Source organism: Hippichthys cyanospilos, chromosome 11 (assembly GCF_059441005.1).
Source record: "Hippichthys cyanospilos isolate Australia breed blue-spotted pipefish chromosome 11, RoL_Hcya_1.0, whole genome shotgun sequence".
Taxonomy (NCBI): Eukaryota; Metazoa; Chordata; class Actinopteri; order Syngnathiformes; family Syngnathidae; genus Hippichthys; species Hippichthys cyanospilos.
In genome coordinates this window covers 279,292-298,864 of record NC_142379.1, presented here as the reverse complement: position 1 = coordinate 298,864, position 19,573 = coordinate 279,292, and the positions used below count along the sequence as shown (strand labels likewise).

The window sequence follows — 19,573 nt, the reverse complement described above, 5'->3', positions numbered from 1 at the left end:
GAGGAAAAAGGGCCGCGCGCGGGTGAACGGGCTTGGGCGCGACGGGGTCAGCGAGCCCGCGGGCGGAGGAGAAGCGGCTCCGGGAAAGTGAAAACGCGGGCCGAAGGGGCGGCCGGACGCGCCGGCGATATTTGCCGCCGCCGTCCCGAGCGTATTCCAAACTTCTTCTCCGAAAGCTTGCGCCTCTCCTTTAATACAAAGAAATGCGCTCTTATTGCCGGCGTTGCGTAAGAGCGTGAGATTATCGATGCGCGGATTAATGTGTGCCCGACGGCGATGCGGCCAACGCCCCCCCCCTCGCCCCCATCGCGCCGGCCCAAAATAAACACGACTCCACACTGGCGCGGCACACTTGCCTGGTTAGATTTTCCTCTTTATTGGACTATTTGACATGAAAACGGGACCAACAAAACATCGTCTCGTCGTGGAAGTGAAGTTGAGCGCGGAGGAACAAACGGTGACAGGATGTGACAAAGAGTCAAACTGGCTTTTTTTGTTTTGCTCTTCACATCATTATCATGTCCACCACAGAACAGTCTAAACACTCAACACACAGCTGGAGACATTGCGGCGTTGCTGGGGGTGGGGGGTGGGGGGGGGGGGACTATTTACCGTAGCAGTCTATGAACTTGAGTCCAATCTACCGGGATGGGCGTCGGGGAGGGGGACTACAAAGCATAACGACTTTCCATAGAAAACTAACAGTCTTTTTTTTTTTTGTTCTTCTCCTTTGTGTATTTTGAGCCGGCCCCGCGATGCATTTTTCTACCTTTGCATTTCTTCCGTAGATCGAATAGAAAACGTAACAGACAAGCGACAGGGGAACATGAAATGGGGGGAGGGGGGGGCGAATTATTGCTCTGCGAGTGTTTCCTCTATTTCGATTGGTTTGTCATCTAGTGACCTCTCTCCGGCGATGGCTCCCGGTCACCGCGGCGACCCGTTATCACGCGATAACTCCTTTTAGGAGGCGGGGTGTCAATAAATGAGGATTTGGCTGCGGGGGAGGGAGGCAGGGAGGGAGGGAGGGACGGGGGCGCTCAGAGCTCCTTGCTCAGCCAATCCCGGGGAGTTCTAATCCTCTTTGCGCGGCCTCACGCGCTTCCCGCCTTTTTGTCTGCTGAATGATAACAGAAGACAGTGAAAAGGTGTGCAAAAGCGTTAGCAGAACAACAAGAACAGCGTCCCTTTCCCCGCGCCCGCTCCGAGCCAAACGGGACCGGATTCGCCGCGGCGTCCGGCGCGAGGATTTCACCCGTTTCAAAACGCCCACTCGCCGCTGCAAAACGCGACCCGAAAAAGTCCGGCGGGCTTTGGGGACTTCCCTCCAAGGGTGGACCTCCGCCGCCTTTGCCGTCGTCCGCGCACAACTGGGCGGGCAATGCGGTCAAAAAGGAGAAAAGCGCAGTATGCTTTTTGCGCCGGCGCTTTTCGTTTGGCCTTTCGGATCTCGGCTCGCCGCATCTCGGGAGTCCGTGAGCTAAACCGGCGGACAAACTGGAAAGCGGCGCCGGCTGACGTTCTCGCCCCGACTTTTTCTTCCAACTCGAAACGCTCGCGTACAGATAACGCGCGTGCGTCCGGAAGGATTTGTCGGGCTTTTCATCCGTCCCAAAAGTCTCACTTTTGCTCGCGCTACGCCGGTATCTCTAGTTTTGTCCGATATTCCCATGATTCTGGAAAAGCATTTGAAGGGGTTGCGTTTGGGAGAGAGGGGCCGGCCGGCCCGCGCTAGCTCTCGGCGCCCGGCTAAAGTGCGCCAAGCCAATGAGCTCAATTGAGCGCGTTTTCAAAGGGCTCGCGCTCCAATCGCTCGGCGGCGGCGCCTCAGCAGGCGGCGGCGCGGCGGCCCAGCTCGCGCTCCAATCGCTCGGCGGCGGCCGACAGCGCGCGGCGGACGACGGCCGCCGCCGCGTCTCGCAGCTCTCGCTTCCCGGCCTCCTCCCAGTCCCCGTCCCCGTCCCCGTCCCCGTCCCGCTCCCCTTCCTCCTCCCCCCTCGGGCCGTCGGCGTCTCCTCGCCGGGCGCGGCGGTCCCGGCGCAACTCACCGCTGTTCGCGGGCGTCGCCGCCGCCTCGATGACTTTGGCGTCGGTCTCCTCCTTGGCTCCGCCCAGTTCCTTGCTCTTCCCCAGGGGGCTGCCGTTCAGCTCGCCCTCGCGGCGATTCGGGGCGCGGTCCTCGGCCGTTCCGTTCTCGCCGTTGGTCACGGCGGCGCGGCTGGGCGTCCCGCGCTCCTCGGGCTCGCCCCCTCGCGGCCGGAGGGCCTCGCCGTCGCCTTTATCGTCCGCTCCTTTTCCGTCGTCGCCGAGGTCTCCTCCGCCGTCCCCCGCCCGGGCGGCGGCCTCCTCCTCTGCCTCCCCCGCCCGGGCGGCGGCCTCCTCCTCTGCCTCCCCAGCGGCGGCGGCCTCCTCCTCTCCCTCCCTGGCGCCGTCGCTCGCGTCCACGCTGGCGGACTTGCCTTTGCGCAGGATGAAGTTCTTGAGCGAGACCGCCCGGCCAAAGTGGGACCGCTTGGCCCTGGCGGACTTTCCGTCTTTCCCGTCCTCCGTCGCGCCGTCCTCCCCTAAAGCACGCGACAGGAAGGCATTTTCGAGCGAGTCGGCTTCGGGGGGGCCGGCGCCCGCCCGCTTTGAAATTGCGCGCCGACGCTTTTCCGCGACGGGCGAGCTCGTTTCCCGGCGAGGGGCCGACGCCGTCCGCTAAGGCGGCGGCTCTTTTGACCTCCGGGGTCGGGCCGAGGGCGCCGGAGGTCGACCGACTCCCGGCCACCTCGGACCCGGAGGAGATCCGAAGAGGTGGCCGGGCGTCGGTCGACCTCCGGCGCCCCCGGCCCGACCCCGGAGGTCAAAAGAGCCGCCGCCGCCGCCTTTGCGGACGGCGTCGGCCCCCCGGCGCGATACCAGCTTTAGGGCGCGCCCGTTTTGGATCCCGAGGCTTTTCCGTCCCCGTCGGAGAAACAAAGGGAGGAACGGAAGGAGCCGGCCGCTCTTTCGGTATATTTCCTTTGACCCTGCGCTCTTTCTGACCTGAGGCGGGGGCTCCGGCGCCGTCGTCGTCTTCCCCGCCGGCGTGGCACTCGGTGTTTGCCCGCTTGGACTTGGGGATGACCCGCTTCTTAAAGGAGGTCCAGATGTCGTTGGCGTGCTGCGTGACGGTGGCTCCCCCGGCCGCCTTCTCCTCTTCGCTCGCCTCCGCCTTCTCCTCGGCCCCGTCCTCCCGGCCGGCCGCCTCGCCCGCCCCGGCCGCCCCGGCCGCCTCGGCCTCGCGCTCCTCGGCGCCCGGGTCGGCGTCGGGCCCCTCCGAGTCCTTGTCGGAGCTCCTGGCCTTGCCGGCGATGCCCGCCACGGACGCGTCCCTCTTGAGGCCCTGGAAGGTCCACGAGCGCTTGAGCTTCCACCTCTTCTGGCCCGACTCCTTGGAGTCCAACGTGGAGGAGTCTCCGCCTCCTTCTTCGTCGCCGCCGCCGCCGCCGCTCTTTTTGTGCGCTTTCTGAGCCATGAGCCTCTTGAAGGAGTGCCAGCGCTTCATGTGCTTGGCGGCGGCGGAGGAGGACGAGGAGGCTTTCTGATCCGTCTCCGCCCCCGCGCCCCCTTCGGCGCCTTCCGCCTCCTCGGCGGCCGAGTCGCTCGCGGCTCCCGGCGCCTGGGGATCCTCCAGGCGGTCCAGGGACTTGGAGCGGACCTTGACTTGTTTGGGGGGCTCCGGGTCGCCGCCGTCCTTCTTCTCCGCCCCCCGATGGGAGAAGATCTTGGCCACCGGCTTCCTGATCAGATCTCGAACCGAAGACTTTGACTCTTTGCACTTCTTCTCGTCCTCTTTCTCGCCGTTCTCCGGCGCGTTCTCCGCGGCGGCGGCGGGCGGGCCCTCGCCGGCCCCTTCCGCGGCCGGCTCGCCTCCGCTTCTGTCGCCCTCGGCGGCGCCCTCCTCCGAGGCTTCTTTCTTCTTCCGTCCCGGCATCACCTTCCCCAGGCCGCTCTTGTTCAGGAAGGAATCCAGGAAGGAGGTCTTGTGCTCATGGTTCTCGGAGCTCTGGGCGGGCGCCCCGGCCGCCGCCTCGTTATCGAGGGCCTCCTGGGCGGGAGGCGCCTCGCTGTTGACCGCGCTCGCGTCTTTGTCCGCCGCCGCCTCGCCGCCGCCGGCCTCCGAGTTCCCGGCGGGTTGGTCCGCCTCCGTCCGCTTGCTCTCCGGAGCCTTCCCGTCTTCTTGGACGGCGGGCGCCGCGCCGGCTTCCGTCGCCGCCATTTGGCAAAAAGCTGCGACCGCCCCCCCCCCAAAAAGTGTCTCCCTGTCGTCCTTCCTTCCTTCCTTCCTCCCTTCCCGGGCTCCTCCCCTCCCCGTCCTGGCTCTCTCAAGCGTTAGGCGGCGCTCTCAGCTCATGTAAAGCAGGCCGGAGAAGGGCGGCGTGAAGGCCGGGCGCTCGGCATCCCGCTAATCCTCCTGCCGAGGACAAGGTGGCAAAGGGTTAGCGTGCGAGCGAGCGAGTGAGGAGCGCGAGCGAGCGAGCGAGGAGCGCGGCGCCGAAGGCCGGGCTCCGAGTGCGAATGAGCGTCAATGAGCGAGAGGCGGCGGGCGGGAGCGAGCGAGCGAGCGACGCGCCGACATGTGCGCGGCGGGGGGGCTCGGGCGCAGACCGAACCGCGTCGGCCGCCGGCTCGGCTCGGTCCTGCCGCCGCGGTTCCGACCGTGCGCCGGGAAGGAAGGATCGAGTTCCGCGAGGGCGGCGGAAGGATCTCGGTACGTCTCGGCTACGGAAGCGCCCTCGTGGCTCCGGGGCGCATGGGGGTGGATTCGAGTCGCGGCTTAGTCCGAAACCCGGCGGCCAACGTCGCCGTGCTGCGCGCGTTCGTAAAGGCGCTTCATCCTCTCCTGCGAGAGGGACGTTGCCGGCGCCGCGCGAAACGTCGAAAGACGGCCTCTTCAATTTCCTCCTTTAATGCTCAAGGACGAAACGCCAATCTGTTTGGATTTTTTCCAAATTTCCAAACCAATTTTTGTGCCATCCATTTCAGCTCAATACTTGACTTATTCCATTGCCTTTGAGCCCCCCCCCCCCCTCCCCCCAGCTCAAATTTTGACTCGACAAACTGCCCTGAGTGTGACGATGGACGTAAATATTGAAAAGCGTCAAGTGGAAGACGGATGACGAGAGACAAAGATGGAGGAGAAAAATAGAGCGGAAAGAAGCGTGTGGTGGCAGTGGGGGGGCGCAGATGGGCAAAATGAGCAGGCAGACGAGAAAAAAGACAAGCGCCGCCGCTCCCTCCCTCCCCGCCTCCATTTTGTCCTCTTCGTCAGCGCGACGCGGCGGCGGCCCCCCCGTCCTCGTCGTCGGCCCCCCCGTCCTCGTCGTCGGCCCCCCCGTCCTCGCCGTCGGCCTCTCAGCCCAAACCGAAAGCTTGCTTTGGAATAGCTGTATGAAATTCGTCCGGCGCTTTTTTCAAAGTTGAACGTGGAAAAAAGGGAACGTCTGTAAAACGGGCTCGCTTTGTCTAATCCCAAGTCAATTTCCCGCAGGAAAGGGGCCATTTTGCTTCGAGGCGGACCTCCTCATGTCTTCTCAAGGTTTTCTCTCGCTGAAAGTCTCAAGGTCGCAGAGCGGGAAAAACAATGAGCTGCTTCCGATGGAATACGCCGCCATTTTAGGCTCGATCGATCGGGCGGCTTCCGATCGCGCGTATGCAAAAAAAACCGACTTTCCGCCACCTGTGCGCCAACGCTAGCCAGATGCCAAAAGCCCCGACGCAAAGGACGCCTCGGCGAGCGTCGCCAAACGTCACGCCGGCGAGTCGGAGGGGCGAAAGCCGGCTCCCGTTTGTGTTTGTTTGGGCGACGCCGGCGAGGGGCGCGGAGACGGCCTATCCGCCGCCGGATGAAGGCAAACCATATTTGTTTAATATCCTCGTCCTTTTGCGGCGAGCGGCTTAGCTTAGCGCCGGCGGGCGCGCGCCGGCCGGCTTTAGCGCGCGGCTAATCCGCCGTCGGGAGAGCGGCCAATTTAAAGGGGATCGCCGTCCGTCCCCGACCCGTTTTGGATCTTGGGCGCTTTTCTCTGGCCGCGTCGGCCCCGATATGGGCCCGCCCGCCCGCCCGCCGAGGACGGGCCCGGGAAGAAGCGCGTCGCGGCCGGCGTCGGCCGCCGGCTTCCGCGCCGAGCGAGCCCCCTCCAAAAGGCGGCGGAGCGCCCCGGGAGGCCGAGAAATCGAACCTTCCCGCCGTGCGCGCGCCTTGACCTCTGACCTTTTATCCCCGAGCGCGTGGCCGTCCAAAGCGGCTTAAGCGCGCAAGACGCGGACGAGGCGCCTCCCCGAGCCGGACCGGCCGAGCGAAAGCCGCTCGGTCCCGGGCCCGTCCTCGCCGGGGTTTGCTTTCTCCCCGCGCGGTCGGACTCGGCGCCGGCGAGCGCTTTGAGCTCCTCTTTGAGCTGCTCCTTGAGCTGCTCCTTGAGCTGCTCCTTGAGCTGCTCCTTGAGCTGCTCCTTGAGCTGCTCCTCGAGCTGCTCCTTGAGCTGCTCCTTGAGCTGCTCTCTGAGCTGCTCTCTGAGCTCCTCTTCTCCTTTGCGTCCCCGGCAAGAAAAAGCCGCCAAGCCTCGTCCCGGAAGCAAAGACGGCGCCCGAGGAAAGACGCGTCTTCCCCACCGTCCTCCCGCCGCAGCGCTTCGCTTCCCGCTCCTCTCGGTAAGGTTAGCGCCCGGCCCCGTCAGCAAACTCCCCCGCTTCGGCCCGTCTTCCTCCTCGTTCCTCCCGCCCGCCGCCGTCGTTCGCTCACAACGTCGCCCTCGTCGCCCCGGTCTTCCTCGCCGCCCGTATCGTCTCCGCGGCGCCCTTCTTTCTCCTCGCGCCCCTCCTCGGCTTCCCCGCCGTCGGGCTTCCCGCCGTCGGGCTTCCCGCCGTCGGGCCTCCGGTCCCCCCCTCATCCTTGGCGGCGGCGTCCTCGGCTTTCCCCCCGACCCGCACGCCGTTCCCCACGTTGGATTCCGTTTCCGTCGGACCCGGCTCCGTTCCCTCTTTCTCGCCGCGCCCCTTTTTGTCTTCCCCGCCCGCGACCGCTCCTTCCTCCGCCCTCGTCGCCTTCCCGCTCCGCCTCGCGGTGCCTTTCCGCCTTCTTGGCGCCGTCCTCTTCTCCTCCCGACGCCCTCGCCTTCGGCGTTATTGCCCCGGTCGGCGCGGGCTCCTTCTCGTCTCCCGCCCGGTTTCCCGGCGCCGTCCTCGGCATCTCCTTTGGCTACTCTCCCCGCGGTCCTCTTCTTCGTCGCCTTCGTGATTTGGGGTCAGGGCTAAGGGTAGCGTTAGCATCAAGCTAACGGAGGCTTCGTTTCAACTCAGACTTATTTTGGGAGGGCCCCCCGCGCCCGTCCCCCCCTCGGACTCCACATTAACCAGCGCCTCGCTCTCTACGCCGTCCGTCCGTCTTTGCTTACTCGCTTTAGTCAAATGTCTTTGTGTGTGTGTGTGTGTGTGTGTTGGGGACAGCAGGTGCTCCAGTCTCACTGGAGGGGAGAAAAAAGTGAATTTGCATTTGTAATGAGCCCCCCCCCCCCGCCCTTCGCCCCTCACACTCTGTGTCCTCTCCTCCATTTTGGGGGCGCCGCAAACTTTTAAGATGGCGACCGGGGGATGCCTTTTCATCACACGGGGCGGGCTTGGCTCCCAAAACACGCAACGCAAAAAGTCACCCAAAAAAAAGCTTTATAACACAACAGCAGAAGCCATTTTCCCCCATAAAAACGTAGTCCCTCGACTGCAAAACGCCTGAAAAAGATACCAGCGCTTTGACTTAAGAGGCGGAGCCAAACGGCACGGCCCCGCCCGTTCCGGCCGTCGGGTTCAAAGTCGGCCGCCTTCCCCGCAGATCGGAGGTTCCGTTTGTATCACTTGAAAACTTGGAAGGCGGCGGTCGCTTTTGGATAGCGTCCGGAAAGCGCGGCGTGGCGTGGCGTGGCTGGCCGTCCGTCCAAAAACGCAGCTGCCCACGATAAACCCTTTTTCATCGCTGAAAAAATTCTGCTCATTTTGATCCTTTCCCAGATCATCCGGCGGGCCGGGTCGGACCCGTTAGCGGCCCGCGGGCGCCGGGTGGGCCGCCCCGGCAACAAAGCCGGCGTTTTGGATCTTCCGCCTTTGAAATTGTTGGACGCCGAGGCGGCGCTCGGCTCGTTTGCTCGCCGTCTTCTGGGGCGACGCGACGCGACGCGACGCGGCGCGACGCGACGCTTTAAGTCTGGAGGCAAACGGCCAGGCGGCGCTTTCAGAGGCGGCGGCGGAAAAGCAAAGGCCAAATATGGCCCATGATGCGCCTCTCCTAAAAGGCGGCCGCGGATGGGGGGGGGGGGCCTCCGTCCCTCCCTCCTCCCTCCATCCCTCCCTCCTCCCTCCCGCTGAATTTCTCATTGAACAAAACAAGTGAAGCGCCAAATTCCCAACAAGCAGCCTCCTTGTCTGCCGCGCGCGTGCACGTGCGCCAAACGCCATTCAAATTTCATTGGCCATCCACTGCTGGCGCAAAATGCTTCTCGAGACCCCCGCCGCCGCCGCCGCCGCCGCCGCCGCCGCCGCCGCCGCCGCCGCCGCCGCCGCCGCCGCCGCCGCCGCCGCCGCCGCCGCCGCCGCCGCCGCCGCCGCCGCCGCCGCCGCCGCCGCGCTCCCTTCTGTCTGCGCCTCCGCGCGCCGTCATTCCGCCTTTTTCCCCCCCGTTTTATGCCTCGTAAACAAGTGCCCGGTCCTCGTGCGCGCGCGCACATGTATGAGCCGCTCGTGTTTCGCGCATGCTTTCTGCGAAACGTCGGCAGACAGCGAGACCCCCCCACCCCCACCCCCCCACCCCCCATCACTGGATGGTGCCCCCTTTCAAAAAAAACACAAAAAATGTGCGCGGCGCATCCAAAGGCGCGCGTTTGTCTGTATTTTGTGGCCCGGGGGGAGGGGGGGGGGGACCTGTAGCCTCACCTGCGGGGAGGGGGGCGCCAGAAAGATGACCGAATGAAAAGGAAAGCGGCAAACTCACCTGCTTCCGTGCGCGTAAATCCGTTGGGGAGCTGGCCGGCTAATAAGCAGCTTGTTGTGTGTTGGACTGCCAAAGACGCCGCCGCCAAATCCGCCCAGACGTCCTCCTCGCTCGCTCGCTCTTTCTCTCTCTCTCTCTCTCGCTCTCTCTCTCTCTCTCTCTCGCTCGGTCTCTCTCGCTCGGTCTCTCTCGCTCGGTCTCTCTCTCTCTCTCGCTCTCTCGCTCTCTCGCTCGGTCTCTCCTCCCCCTCCCTCCATGCGTCTATCAATGGGCGCGAGGGGTCGCTCAGCGGGAGATGGGCAAGTCCTCGGCGCACGCGCACGCGAAGGATCGCTCTCTTGGTTGCCCCTGGCAACCGCGAAGACTGGCGGAGGCTCCGCCCCTCAATATTTTGAACGTTACGTCCATATGGACGATCGGGCGCACAGGGGGGTGTAATCTCCTCTGACTTGCGCGCAAAAAAATAAAGAAGAAGAATTTGTCTGGGGAAGACAGCGCCCCCCCCTCCCCCCTCCCATTATGGCTTCTCCATTGACGCCATTGTTTGCGCGCGCACGGGCAAACAATGGGAGCCAAGCATCAGGCCGACTGAGAAGGGGGGGTTGGGGGGGCGCCGGGGTTCTCGGCATTTCAAAGGAAAAGCCGAGAAAGTCCCGCCTTCGCAGATGCGGCCAACTTCCAAATGAAGGCCTCAGTCGACCTGGCGACCGGAATGACGTCGGGGACGCGAGGCGGCCTCGCCCGACCGTCCGAGTCAGGGCGACAAAAGTCCCGGCGCAAAGGGGCGGATGGAATTCCCGCCTCCCTCTCTCGCTTTCCGCACCCGAACGTTTGGACGGAAAAGCGGGAGCGGAGCCCTCGCCGACTTTGGCCGCCGATCGGCCCGAGGTGACCCGGGGCGGCTCGGCTTCCTGAGTTTGGCGCTTTGAGTGGCCGAATTGATGCCGGGCGCGGGCCGCCAACGCCGACGGGGCCGGAAACCCCTTCAAAATAAAAGCGCCTACGGTCTGATGGAGTAAAACCTGGAGATCTGGAGATTCTCCCGTAGACAGCGGACGTCTTCCTCCCGATAAGTCCCCGGGAACGAGTCCGGCCGCGACTGGCGACTCGCGAGGCAAACGTGGGGATTTGTGGATTTCCAAACAATTCCTGGATTTGTTTGACGCCCGGCCCCCGTATAGGTGGCCGCAAAATTGGATTTGGAAGGCGCGCTTTGACCCGGCCCGCCCAATTCCGATGGCGGCCCGAATGCAACGTTTGCAACTTTTTGTATTTTGTCGTTTTTTGAACACCGAGGCGAAGGGCGCGGAGGCCACCCTCGCCATTCCCCAAACGCGTTGGCGCCGCACGAGCCGCCGCGCCTTTGAACGGGCGGGCGGGCGGGGCGCGCGCGCGCTTAATCTCCACTTAATGTATTAACACTATCAGCGCGAGCGGGCGGGCGCACACGTGAGCGCGGCGCCACATGGCGCCTCACCTAAAGTGCCCTCAAGCTCCGTTTCATTTGAGCTCTCCCGTTGATTTGTTCCCGAACGTCCGGCAATCCTCGCTAGGGTCGCCGATCGGAGGTACGGGAGCCGGGCCCGGCTAACCTTCGCGCTCCAAACGCGCCGAGCGTCCGATCCGGCTGCCGCGCGCGTTCTTGGGAAGCGCCTGGAAAAAAGGGTTAGGGTTAGGGTCAGGGTCAGGACGCCCGAACGGGGCCGCCGTTGGAATCGGCTGCGTCGGGGAGAGAAACGCCGGACTCGCACGCCCGCGCTCCGAAGGATTCCAGTCCTCGGCGCAAGCGAGACGGTTCCAACCCGGCTTCTTTTCCCGGAGCGCCGCGCGCCAAGGACGGGGGAGCCGCGGGTGGCCCGCCCCCGGCACCGGGGCCCCTAAAGTCCAACAAAAGCCCGACGGCCAAAACGTCTTCAAGCCAACGTTTATTGAACAACTTCCGGGTTTGGATAATGCTTTTTTTTCTCCTGTTTTCAAACAACACACAGCTTGGTCAAAAAGTTCAATTGTTAAGGGAACGCTTTGGACGGCGTTCTCCAGTTTTCAAAGGCTGAAACTTCCCGCTTTGTCCTTTCTTCCCAAAGCAAAACAAAAGGTGCCAGGCCGAGTCCGAGCCCGAGTCTCTTCCAAAGTCCAAGTCTGACCGTTTCAATCCGTACTTCCCCGTTCGAAGGCCGGCGCGTTTTGGAGCAGGAGGCCCGTTTTGCTCCCGCTTGCGTCTCCTCGCGATTTCTCTTGGAGGGCCGGCCTTCTGAGTCGCCGCCGGCAAAACGGCCGGATATCCGAGTCGGAACCCGCGTTTGGCGGCCCCCGGGCCCGGACTTTGACACCTGTCCTTTCCGTTTTGGACCGAGGAAGTTGTTTGTGGGACCTTCAGGTGGGCGGGGGTCCGTTGACGTAGCGGAGGTGCAGGCCGGCGGCGGCCGGGCAGGCCCCGGCCGGGCGAGCCGCCTCCACCAAGGTCCACAGGACGCAGGCCAGCAGCAGCGCGGCGGCGGCCAGCAGCAGGAGGCGCTTGGTCGGCGGCGCCGCCCCGGAGGCCCTGCCGGGTCAGCGCAAGCAAACCGTGACGCGTCTTTTCCAATGCCCGACGTTTTAGGACGCTCACCTTTGCGGAGTCTTGCCGCCGCGCCGCTCTTCCGCCTCTTTCTCGTCTTCCGGAGTCTGAAAGGAAACGCGCGGCTGTTTTTTGGGGGGTTTTTTTTCCGCCGGCGGCGCTTGACCGACCCACGCCCGGCGTCGCCCCCCCGACGGCCGGGACGAGGAGATCGGGCGGCGAGCCGGCGGGGCGTCGCCGCCGCAGCTCGGGAGCGCTTCTGCCGGATCCCCTTTGGCGGCGGCCGTACACTGAACACAAACATCCGGGCCGCGCCCACAAAGCTAACGTGCGACCGAACGCCAGCTGTTGCCCTCCGCGCCGGACCTTAGATACGACCCCCGGAAGCAAGCTCTGAGAGCCGACGTGGCGCGCTGACACGGTAAGCTGACGTGGGAACGGGCTTCCCCGTCGGTCTCCGGCGTCCAAGCTAACTTTCGGCGTCAACACGAAAGGCCAACGGCGACGATGCCGGAAGCTAAGGTCGCGCTCGTTTCCTCGGCCGGTGGGGGAAGCCGACTTTTCGAGTTGGGGGTGAGGCTAGCGACGGCGCTGGAGCGTACATTAGCTAAGGCCAACGTATCGCCCGGCCGACGAGTCAACGTTGGACTGGAGTCGGAGCTCGCGTCAGAAGCGAACGCCGGCGGCGACGTCGCAAAGCCGGCGGAGAACCTAACCTTGCGCGAGCCCGGCGGAGAACCTAACCTTGCGCGAGCCAGGGGCCTTACCTCAAACGTCGCACAAATTGGAAGCTAACTTCATCGGATCACATAGAAAGGAAACGTCGAAGGACGCGTCGCTAACGTCGGAAGCTAGCCGCAAGTCGGCCGGCGCCGGGGTTTAGCCGGGAGGCTTCGGAGGCTTACGTCGACCTCGGAATTGACGGCGAGGGCCGACGTGGGAAACGGGGCGTCGGAAGCCTACGCGTGAAGCTAACCTGAGCGTCCGTCTGCACGGCTTTACAGCAGGAGGGGCGCGCGGCGGGCTGGACTCCCAGCCACGCCCTCACGCGCCCGTCGTCGTCGTCGCGGCGCTCTTCCGGCGTGGACTGGAAGACGTCGGACGGTCCCGGCGACGCCTTCGAACGACGCGGGTGAATTGAGAGGCGAGGTGAGCCGCGCCGATGGCGGGTTAGTCGGCGGGCGACTCACCGCTCCGTCTTCCCGCTCCGCGACGTCGTCGCAACTGGGCGGGTCGGAGCTGAGGGAACTGAGGTCGCTCCGCCGCTTGGGGCTTTGGCCGGCTCCTGCAAAGTACGTTGGCGTTTTTTGCCGCGGCGCGTTCCTTTGACTTTTTGCTCTTTGTCCTGTAACGCGTCAAGTCTGCGCGCTTCCATATATATATGCGGACGAACGACGGAATCTCGCCTTCGGGGCGTGGGGGGTCGAAGGGCTCGGCGACCGAAACCCCGCCCCCGGCCGCGCGTCTTACGGGCGTGGAAACCAACCGGGCTCGGCGACGAAGCGAAAGACGCGCCGAAAGAGCGGACGCGGCGACTCCCGTCCGTCCCTCCCCCGGACCCCCTTGGGAACGGCGCGTTCACGGCAACGGTATCGACTGCAAAGGTGACTTGCCGTCACCTCAAGGCGGCGTTTGCGTTCCGGCCACCCTAGGAGCCAAGTCGCCGGGGGCTCCGCGCCCCTGCTAGGCTGGCCCGGGTCCCAGGTGAGGCTCGCAAACCCCTTACGACGAAAAAGATCAATGGATCGCTCCGCCTCGAGAGGAGCCGCTTGAGGCGGTTGGGGCATCGGGTCGGGATGAAAGACCGTCGATGGTTTTGGCAAACCCTTCCGGCCCGGCCGCGGCCAGCGTTCCCGGCCGGGCGTGCGACAGCTTGCTCGTTTTAGCGACGTCTGCCAATCTCGGACGTTGCCTTAAAGAGGGATCGGATTTCATCGCTGCCGACCGGGGCGAACTATTTGGCACCTGCGCTGGCGCTGTAGTAGGAGAAGTCGCTGCAGGAGACGGGGCGGCCCACGTCCACCGAGGGATCCCACTCCAGAGCCGAGTGCTCGTGGGAAGGCGACGGCGGCCGCCGGAGGTCTGGGGGGAGAAGAGGAGCGCGTGGCTTTGGGCTCGGGCCTCGCCGACAGACTCGCCGGTCACCTTTAGGACCGACGGGGAGGTCCGGCCGGTCGAGGGCCCCCTCCTCCTCCTCAAACAGAGTTTCTGACGGGCAACCGGAATCCGGAGGAGAGGACAGCAAGAAGTTATCCTCAAAGACCTGGAAGGTCGCCAAGAGGGGCGTGAGACGAGAGGGAGCGGCAAAGAGGCGGAGGCGGAGGCGCGCACCAGTCTCATGCTGAGCAGGCGGGTGTGAGCGCGCGCCACGCCGTTATAGACGTGACTGCACCGCTGCAGGAGCCCCAGCAGACGGCGCTCCACGCGCTCGGCGTCGCGCGCCGCGCCTCGCTGGATCAGCGCCTCGCCGCGCTCCAGCACCTCGTTGACGCGCCCCGAGTTGGCGCGCACGCTCTCCTGGAAAGACTGCACAAAGGCCCGCGGGCGTGAGGGGAAGCGTCTCCACCGTTTGCGTCATGTGGCCACACGTCGGCCCCGGCCCCAGAGAGTCACCCGCCAGAGTGTTCGCGAGTCCGCGTCAAGGCGCGAGCCTCCAAACATAAAGCGTTGCCGTCTCCGCTCGGACAAAAGGATCAACGAGTAAGTCTGGGTCCGGGCAGGACACCTTTCATCTAGCCGGGTTTAGACTAGCTGGATTCGACGGGTCCCACTTTGTCCGGGCGAAGGAGCCAGCTCCGTACCGCGTCAACTCCAACCTAGGCGCCGTCGGGTCCGGTTCGCTCCGCCCGGGCCCGGCCCCCGTCACGTACGCTTTCAACCATCTCCCGTCCTGTCCGGTCTGCGAGCCCGGGTCACGCACCTGCAGCTGCCGGAGTTTGTCGCACGTGCTCCCGCCCGCGCGCTGGAGCGCCGCCAGAGCGACTTCCATCTCGGCCAGCCAGGCGGCCAGCTTCTCCGCCTCCGCCTCAAACTCCTCCCACTCGCACAGCAATCCCTGAAAAAGGTCCCGGCGCTTTGAAAGGAGGCGTTAGTCGCGCCGGTCCGGCCGCGGCGCTCTTCCACCTTGAGCCTTTCGCCGATGGACTCCAGCTGAACGTTGAGGCGCTCCAGTCGGCGCCTGCAGTCCCGGACGGCGGCCAGCAGACGAACCCGCATGGCTCCCTGGAACAGCGCGCTCAGGGTCCGTTTCCTCTGGGTCAGCGCGTCCAGATGGGCGAGGCGAGAGCCCGCCTCGCGCCGCAGCCTCTGGCGGCGTCGGCACAAACACGGAGTGAGCGCGCTCCGACCACGCGCCCCGACCTTCCTCACCTCGAAGCTCCCGACGTGGTCCTTGGCTCCGACGTAGGTGACCCGGGTCCAGTTGCGGGCGGCCACCGCCTGCTCGGCCAGTCGCAGCCACGCCTCCAAGCGGCCGTGTTCCTCCTTGAAGCCGCGCCAGAGCAGCCAACGTCTCTCCAGCCTGCGGGCCGCCACAGGACGTGACCTCGGCGCGCCCTCGCCGCCGGCCGGCCGGCCGGCCGCGACACTCACCGCTCGCATCCCGGCGGCTCGCCGTCCGACGGCTCCTCGCCGGCCGGGCGCCCTTCGGCCCGGTCGGGGTGCGGAGGCGGGGTTTGCGATCCGGACATGGTGACGTCAGCGCGGCTGCGGCGTCTGGGGAAGGGAGCGCGGCGGTGAGCGTCTGCGCCGGCGGCCGCCCGGCCCGGGCCGCGGCGTTACCTGTGCCGACATGGTTTCTTTTCTTTCACTCGGTAAAGCGCGTGGCCTACCGCCCCCTGCAGGACTCCGGTAGCTCATTACTGCAAATTCCGAGCGGCGCTCCGGGTCTTACGCTAGCTGCTAAGGCGGCGGGGGTGGGCCGGCACGTGAGCCGGCGGGCTTTGGCGGCTCTGTTTGCGCCTAACGTGCGGCGATGTTTGTCAGGCCGCATCAGCGATGTCACCCTTTGAGTCCGCATCATCGTCCTCCTTGCGGACGACACGCCGTCGATCCGTCGAGTCGCCGCCGCTCCGTTCCGGTCGGCCTCGGCCCGGACGTTCGGGACGTTCCCGCGCCGGGCCCGTCGAGTCCGGCGCTCGAGCGCGGGCCGGTCGGACGCCTTTGGTCCGAGGCGGTAGCGTTAGCCCGATGCTAAAACGCCCCCCCCCCCCCCCCCCCCCCCCCCAAACCGCCACGCCCGTATCTTAAGGTCTTGTCGGCGGTGGACGTGAGAGCTGCGTGCGCGTCTTGGGAGAAAGTCTCGTCTCTGTAAGTATTCATGCATATAGGGGAAGCTCATTTTTGGAGTCGTCCGTGCGCCGTATTAGCCCGCCGCTAACTTTAGCTTCGCTCTTTCGTTCGCAGCCGTCCTTTCCTTTTTCTCGTTGTCCTTCGAAATCCTTCCTCGGTCGGCTGGCCGCGGCGGTCCCCGCAGAAGCGGCCCTCTTTTTCGAGCGGCTACCGAAAATTTGTCGTTTTTACGATACCGTTGGGAAATGGGCCGCGCCCTCATCGGGAAGCTTGCGCGAGCATGATGGACGGAGGCGGGATGCGCTCACCGTGAGGCAAAGGTGTTTCGCTTTGACGTTTTTTGAGCTCCTCCGGTTGGAAATCCCCAATGGCGAGCAAATGTTTTGGGAGCAAGCGGCTTGTGGAGAAGGGGGGCCTATCTCCTTCTCCCGCGCTCACAATGGCTCCTTTGAGCGCCGGCGTCAGGTGACGGACACCTGACGCCGGCCGCCCCCGGGGCCCAAACACGCCCTCCGTTCGTCGCTCGCAAACTAACGGCGGCCTTCCCGTTCGGAGCGCTAACCCGCGAGCTCGCGTTCCGGCTCGCCGACGCCATCGGGCGCCCCCGCCCGGGCAGATAACCGCTCGGCGGCCCCTCCTCGCGAAAGAATTTTCCCGACCAGTATCCCCGAGCAAATTTGGGGGGGCGGCCCGCGTCGCCGCGCGATCGAGCGGGCGCGCCCCTCGGTCTTTTCCGTACCTGTTTGGGTTACGGCGGAGGCCGGCGAACTCCCTTCTCGACGCTCGACCGGCGGGAAGTCGGAAAGGGAAATGGGCGAGGGGTCGGAACGGAAGCGGGTTACCCGTCCGAGCGGGGGGCGGTCGGAAGGGAGGGCTTTAAGCGGCCCCGCCCCCGCGGGAAAACCCGTCCGCGCCCGCCCCTCGCCCGAGAAGTTTCCAGCGACGGACGCTTTTTCTCAAATGGACGGAGCGGACAACGGAACGGAACGGAATCTGCTGGATCCAAAGCGATGGAAAAAACATCCCCAAATCAAAGGAAATAGGAAACGACGTACGCCGCCCCGAACGGATACGCGAGCGCCGCGTAATGAAAGGAATCGGTTCCGAGCGTGACGGCTAACGCTTTTCCTTCCTTATTATCCCGGCGCGACGCACCGCGACCATCCTTTGCGCTTCGGGCCGCAAATTGTTTCGGATGGAATCGGACGCTTTTGGCCCGAAAAACCTCAAGCTTACCGTCGCCCTCTCTCGGATTAGCCCGACCCCGATCCCGAAACGGAGCCGGGGCGGCGCTTCCTATATATCGGCGGAGCGAACGGACAGAGGCGCGCCGACCCGGCGACCTCTCGGCCTTTGCGCGGCCCGCCCGGGGCGACCCCCGCCGAGCTGGCGAAGCGTCCGATCCATGCGGAGTTCCCGCGCGCCGTGTGATTGGATTCCCCTCACTTCATCTTCTTTGTCACAAAACGGGGCGTCGGGCCGGCCTAAAACCTTTCCCCGACTCTCCGCGCAACACCTGCGAGCAAGCGGCGCTCATCTTTACCTGCCTCGGCGTCGGCTGCGTCCAAGATGGCTTTGCCGCACCTCCGTCGGTCGGGAAAGGCGCACGCATCGAGCAAAACCCTCAAGATACGAAAAAAAACGACGACAGTAAAATAAGGAGAAAAGCGAAATACGATCTTCAAAAAAAACGTATAGAATAGAGAAAAATGAAATGAGAAATACGTCCAAAAGACAAACGAGGGAGACGGATCGAACGGGGGGAGAAGAAGCGGGCCGTCGACGCAAACAACAATTGGAGCAGAGAAAGAAAAACCGAAACAAAATTGGATTGTGCGTGCGACTGCCGTGACCTTTGACCCGCCCGCTCGCGGCTCGTTAAGACGTTTCCGGTTATAGTTAACGATTTGGTGTTTGAATTGTTTCTGTTATTACTATTTACGTCTGGACATGTTTCTCCTACGGTCATGTGATCTTCCCAGCGACCGCCTAGCAACCAATCACAAGTTGTTTTTCCTTCCTCCACCACCAATCAGGACTCCGTTTACACGGGCATAGGTTGTTTGGCTCCTTCGCCGCTCAGTCGGCAGGTATCGTTCTAACGGACGGACGGTTCCTCTCGCTATTATTCCGTGCGTCCATGAGAATGTAAGTACGTTTTGAATATGTTGTCCGTTCGTGCTTCACTTTGTCCATTAATGTCTAAGTTGTTATTTCATCTAAGTTTGTTATGATTGCCGTATTTGTCTCATGTTTGCCGCGCGTGCCTACGTTAGCATCAACAAACCCAGATAGAACATTATATTCCAAATAAAGAGTGCGTGAACATTATGTAGCAAAACAAGAGTGGCAGAGTGTGCGTCGTCTTTACGTTCTGGCCGGACAACCTGGCGAGATTGAGGATGGAGCCTTTGAATCGCTGTTAAATACGGTCCTCTCAAGGCGGTCACAAGTTCGAGTCGCTGTTAAATCCGGTCCTCTCAAGGCGGTCACACGTTCGAGTCGCTGTTAAATACGGTCCTTCCAAGGAGGTCACAAGTTCGAATCGCTGTTAAATACGGTCCTCTCAAGGCGGTCACACGTTCGAGTCGCTGTTAAATACGGTCCTTCCAAGGAGGTCACAAGTTCGAATCGCTGTTAAATACGGTCCTTCCAAGGAGGTCACAAATTTGGGCGTTATTCCGACACCTCCAATGCGCGGCTCGTTGGAAGGCAAATCGCCAAAGTGCACGGACGGTAGTTATCGACATATTGTGCGTGCGTGTGCGTGCGCGTGCGCGACTTAGTTATTGTAGCGAACTCCTGCTAAAATCCGATCGTATGAACTGCCCGTGGCTGGTTGACCCCGCATGAGTGGTACTCTGTCGCCCCCCCACGGTTGTTTTTTTAAAAGTGTCGGCAAACCGGAACTTGACTTTCACTTCACCGCGGTTAGCCGAGCCTCCCGACGCGGTAAGTCCCGCGCTCGGGCGCTCGCCTGATCGGGTCTTTTCAAGTACGTTAAAATGGCTAACGTGAGTCTTGCCTTGAGGGGCGACGTTGTGTGACAGCATCGGACACGCCGCGCTTCCGTTTATATTAAGTTTATGGCTCGCGTTTGTTGCACTGTTAGATTTGATCATAAAAACAATGTCATCTTCCATATAAGAGTCGAGGGGTTTTAAACAAAGCGGCCTGTGCTGCGTACCGCTCATGTGCAGCTTAATGTCATTGCACTAGGATTGTAAATATCCCTTTTTCAGGTGAAGCCGGTTCAAGTTCAAATCTGCGCCATTTTGAGACCGCACAAGTGGCCTGTTTGACTTTTTTCCGCTAGAATGCGCCATCGTGCAGTCTCGTAATTCGTTTTGGCTGCCGTCTGTATTTCCTATTTGATTGCTTTATAAAAACTATTAAATGGATGTTGTGGGGGGGGGGGGGGGCAAGATAAAAACAGATTCCATTGAATACGTCGTGGAGCGCTTGTTTTAAAAGCCACTATACGATCACGTGTTAAAAAGAATATCGCTAAAACCCATTGTAAAAAGACATCTTGATGTATTTTATGTAAATGTAAAATATTCAGAGATGCTCGTACTAACAGCCTAGCCTAGCCTTCTGCTATAAGGGCGGAGGGGCTTAAACAAAGAGTCCTGTGCTGCGAAGCGCTCGTTTGCAGCGCTACCTCGGCCATCCAACCGTCGCCTCTGTATGGTGTGGTCATGACGGGACGAGTCCACGTAATC

General features: G+C 63.1%; 2 protein-coding genes across 13 annotated transcripts; both read right to left on the bottom strand.

The window, feature by feature from the left end:
* Nucleotides 1-339: 339 nt before the first annotated feature.
* On the bottom strand, nt 340-9,165 carry LOC148415341 (uncharacterized). Of its 2 annotated transcripts, none has more exons than XM_088428189.1 (4): nt 9,002-9,165; nt 3,028-4,438; nt 2,049-2,564; nt 340-1,120 (listed from the first exon to the last, which is right to left on the bottom strand). In XM_088428189.1, the coding sequence occupies exons 2-4, from the start codon at nt 4,241-4,243 to the stop codon at nt 1,095-1,097; spliced, it is 1,758 nt and encodes a 585-aa protein (XP_088284315.1). In that variant the 5' UTR covers nt 4,244-4,438; nt 9,002-9,165; the 3' UTR covers nt 340-1,094. The 2 variants fall into 2 exon arrangements, with proteins under 2 accessions (XP_088284315.1, XP_088284316.1); XM_088428190.1 differs by having other exon boundaries at nt 340-1,117.
* Nucleotides 9,166-10,915: 1,750 nt separating this feature from the next.
* On the bottom strand, nt 10,916-19,184 carry LOC148415340 (nesprin-2). Of its 11 annotated transcripts, none has more exons than XM_088428181.1 (14): nt 18,220-19,184; nt 17,392-17,471; nt 15,389-15,717; nt 15,150-15,272; nt 14,928-15,078; nt 14,682-14,864; nt 14,479-14,631; nt 13,890-14,084; nt 13,704-13,821; nt 13,524-13,640; nt 12,749-12,843; nt 12,535-12,675; nt 11,610-11,665; nt 11,298-11,543 (listed from the first exon to the last, which is right to left on the bottom strand). In XM_088428181.1, the coding sequence occupies exons 2-14, from the start codon at nt 17,458-17,460 to the stop codon at nt 11,375-11,377; spliced, it is 1,899 nt and encodes a 632-aa protein (XP_088284307.1). In that variant the 5' UTR covers nt 17,461-17,471; nt 18,220-19,184; the 3' UTR covers nt 11,298-11,374. The 11 variants fall into 11 exon arrangements, with proteins under 11 accessions (XP_088284304.1, XP_088284305.1, XP_088284301.1 ...); XM_088428182.1 differs by having other exon boundaries at nt 14,479-14,613; XM_088428180.1 differs by having other exon boundaries at nt 13,524-13,821.
* Nucleotides 19,185-19,573: the final 389 nt, after the last annotated feature.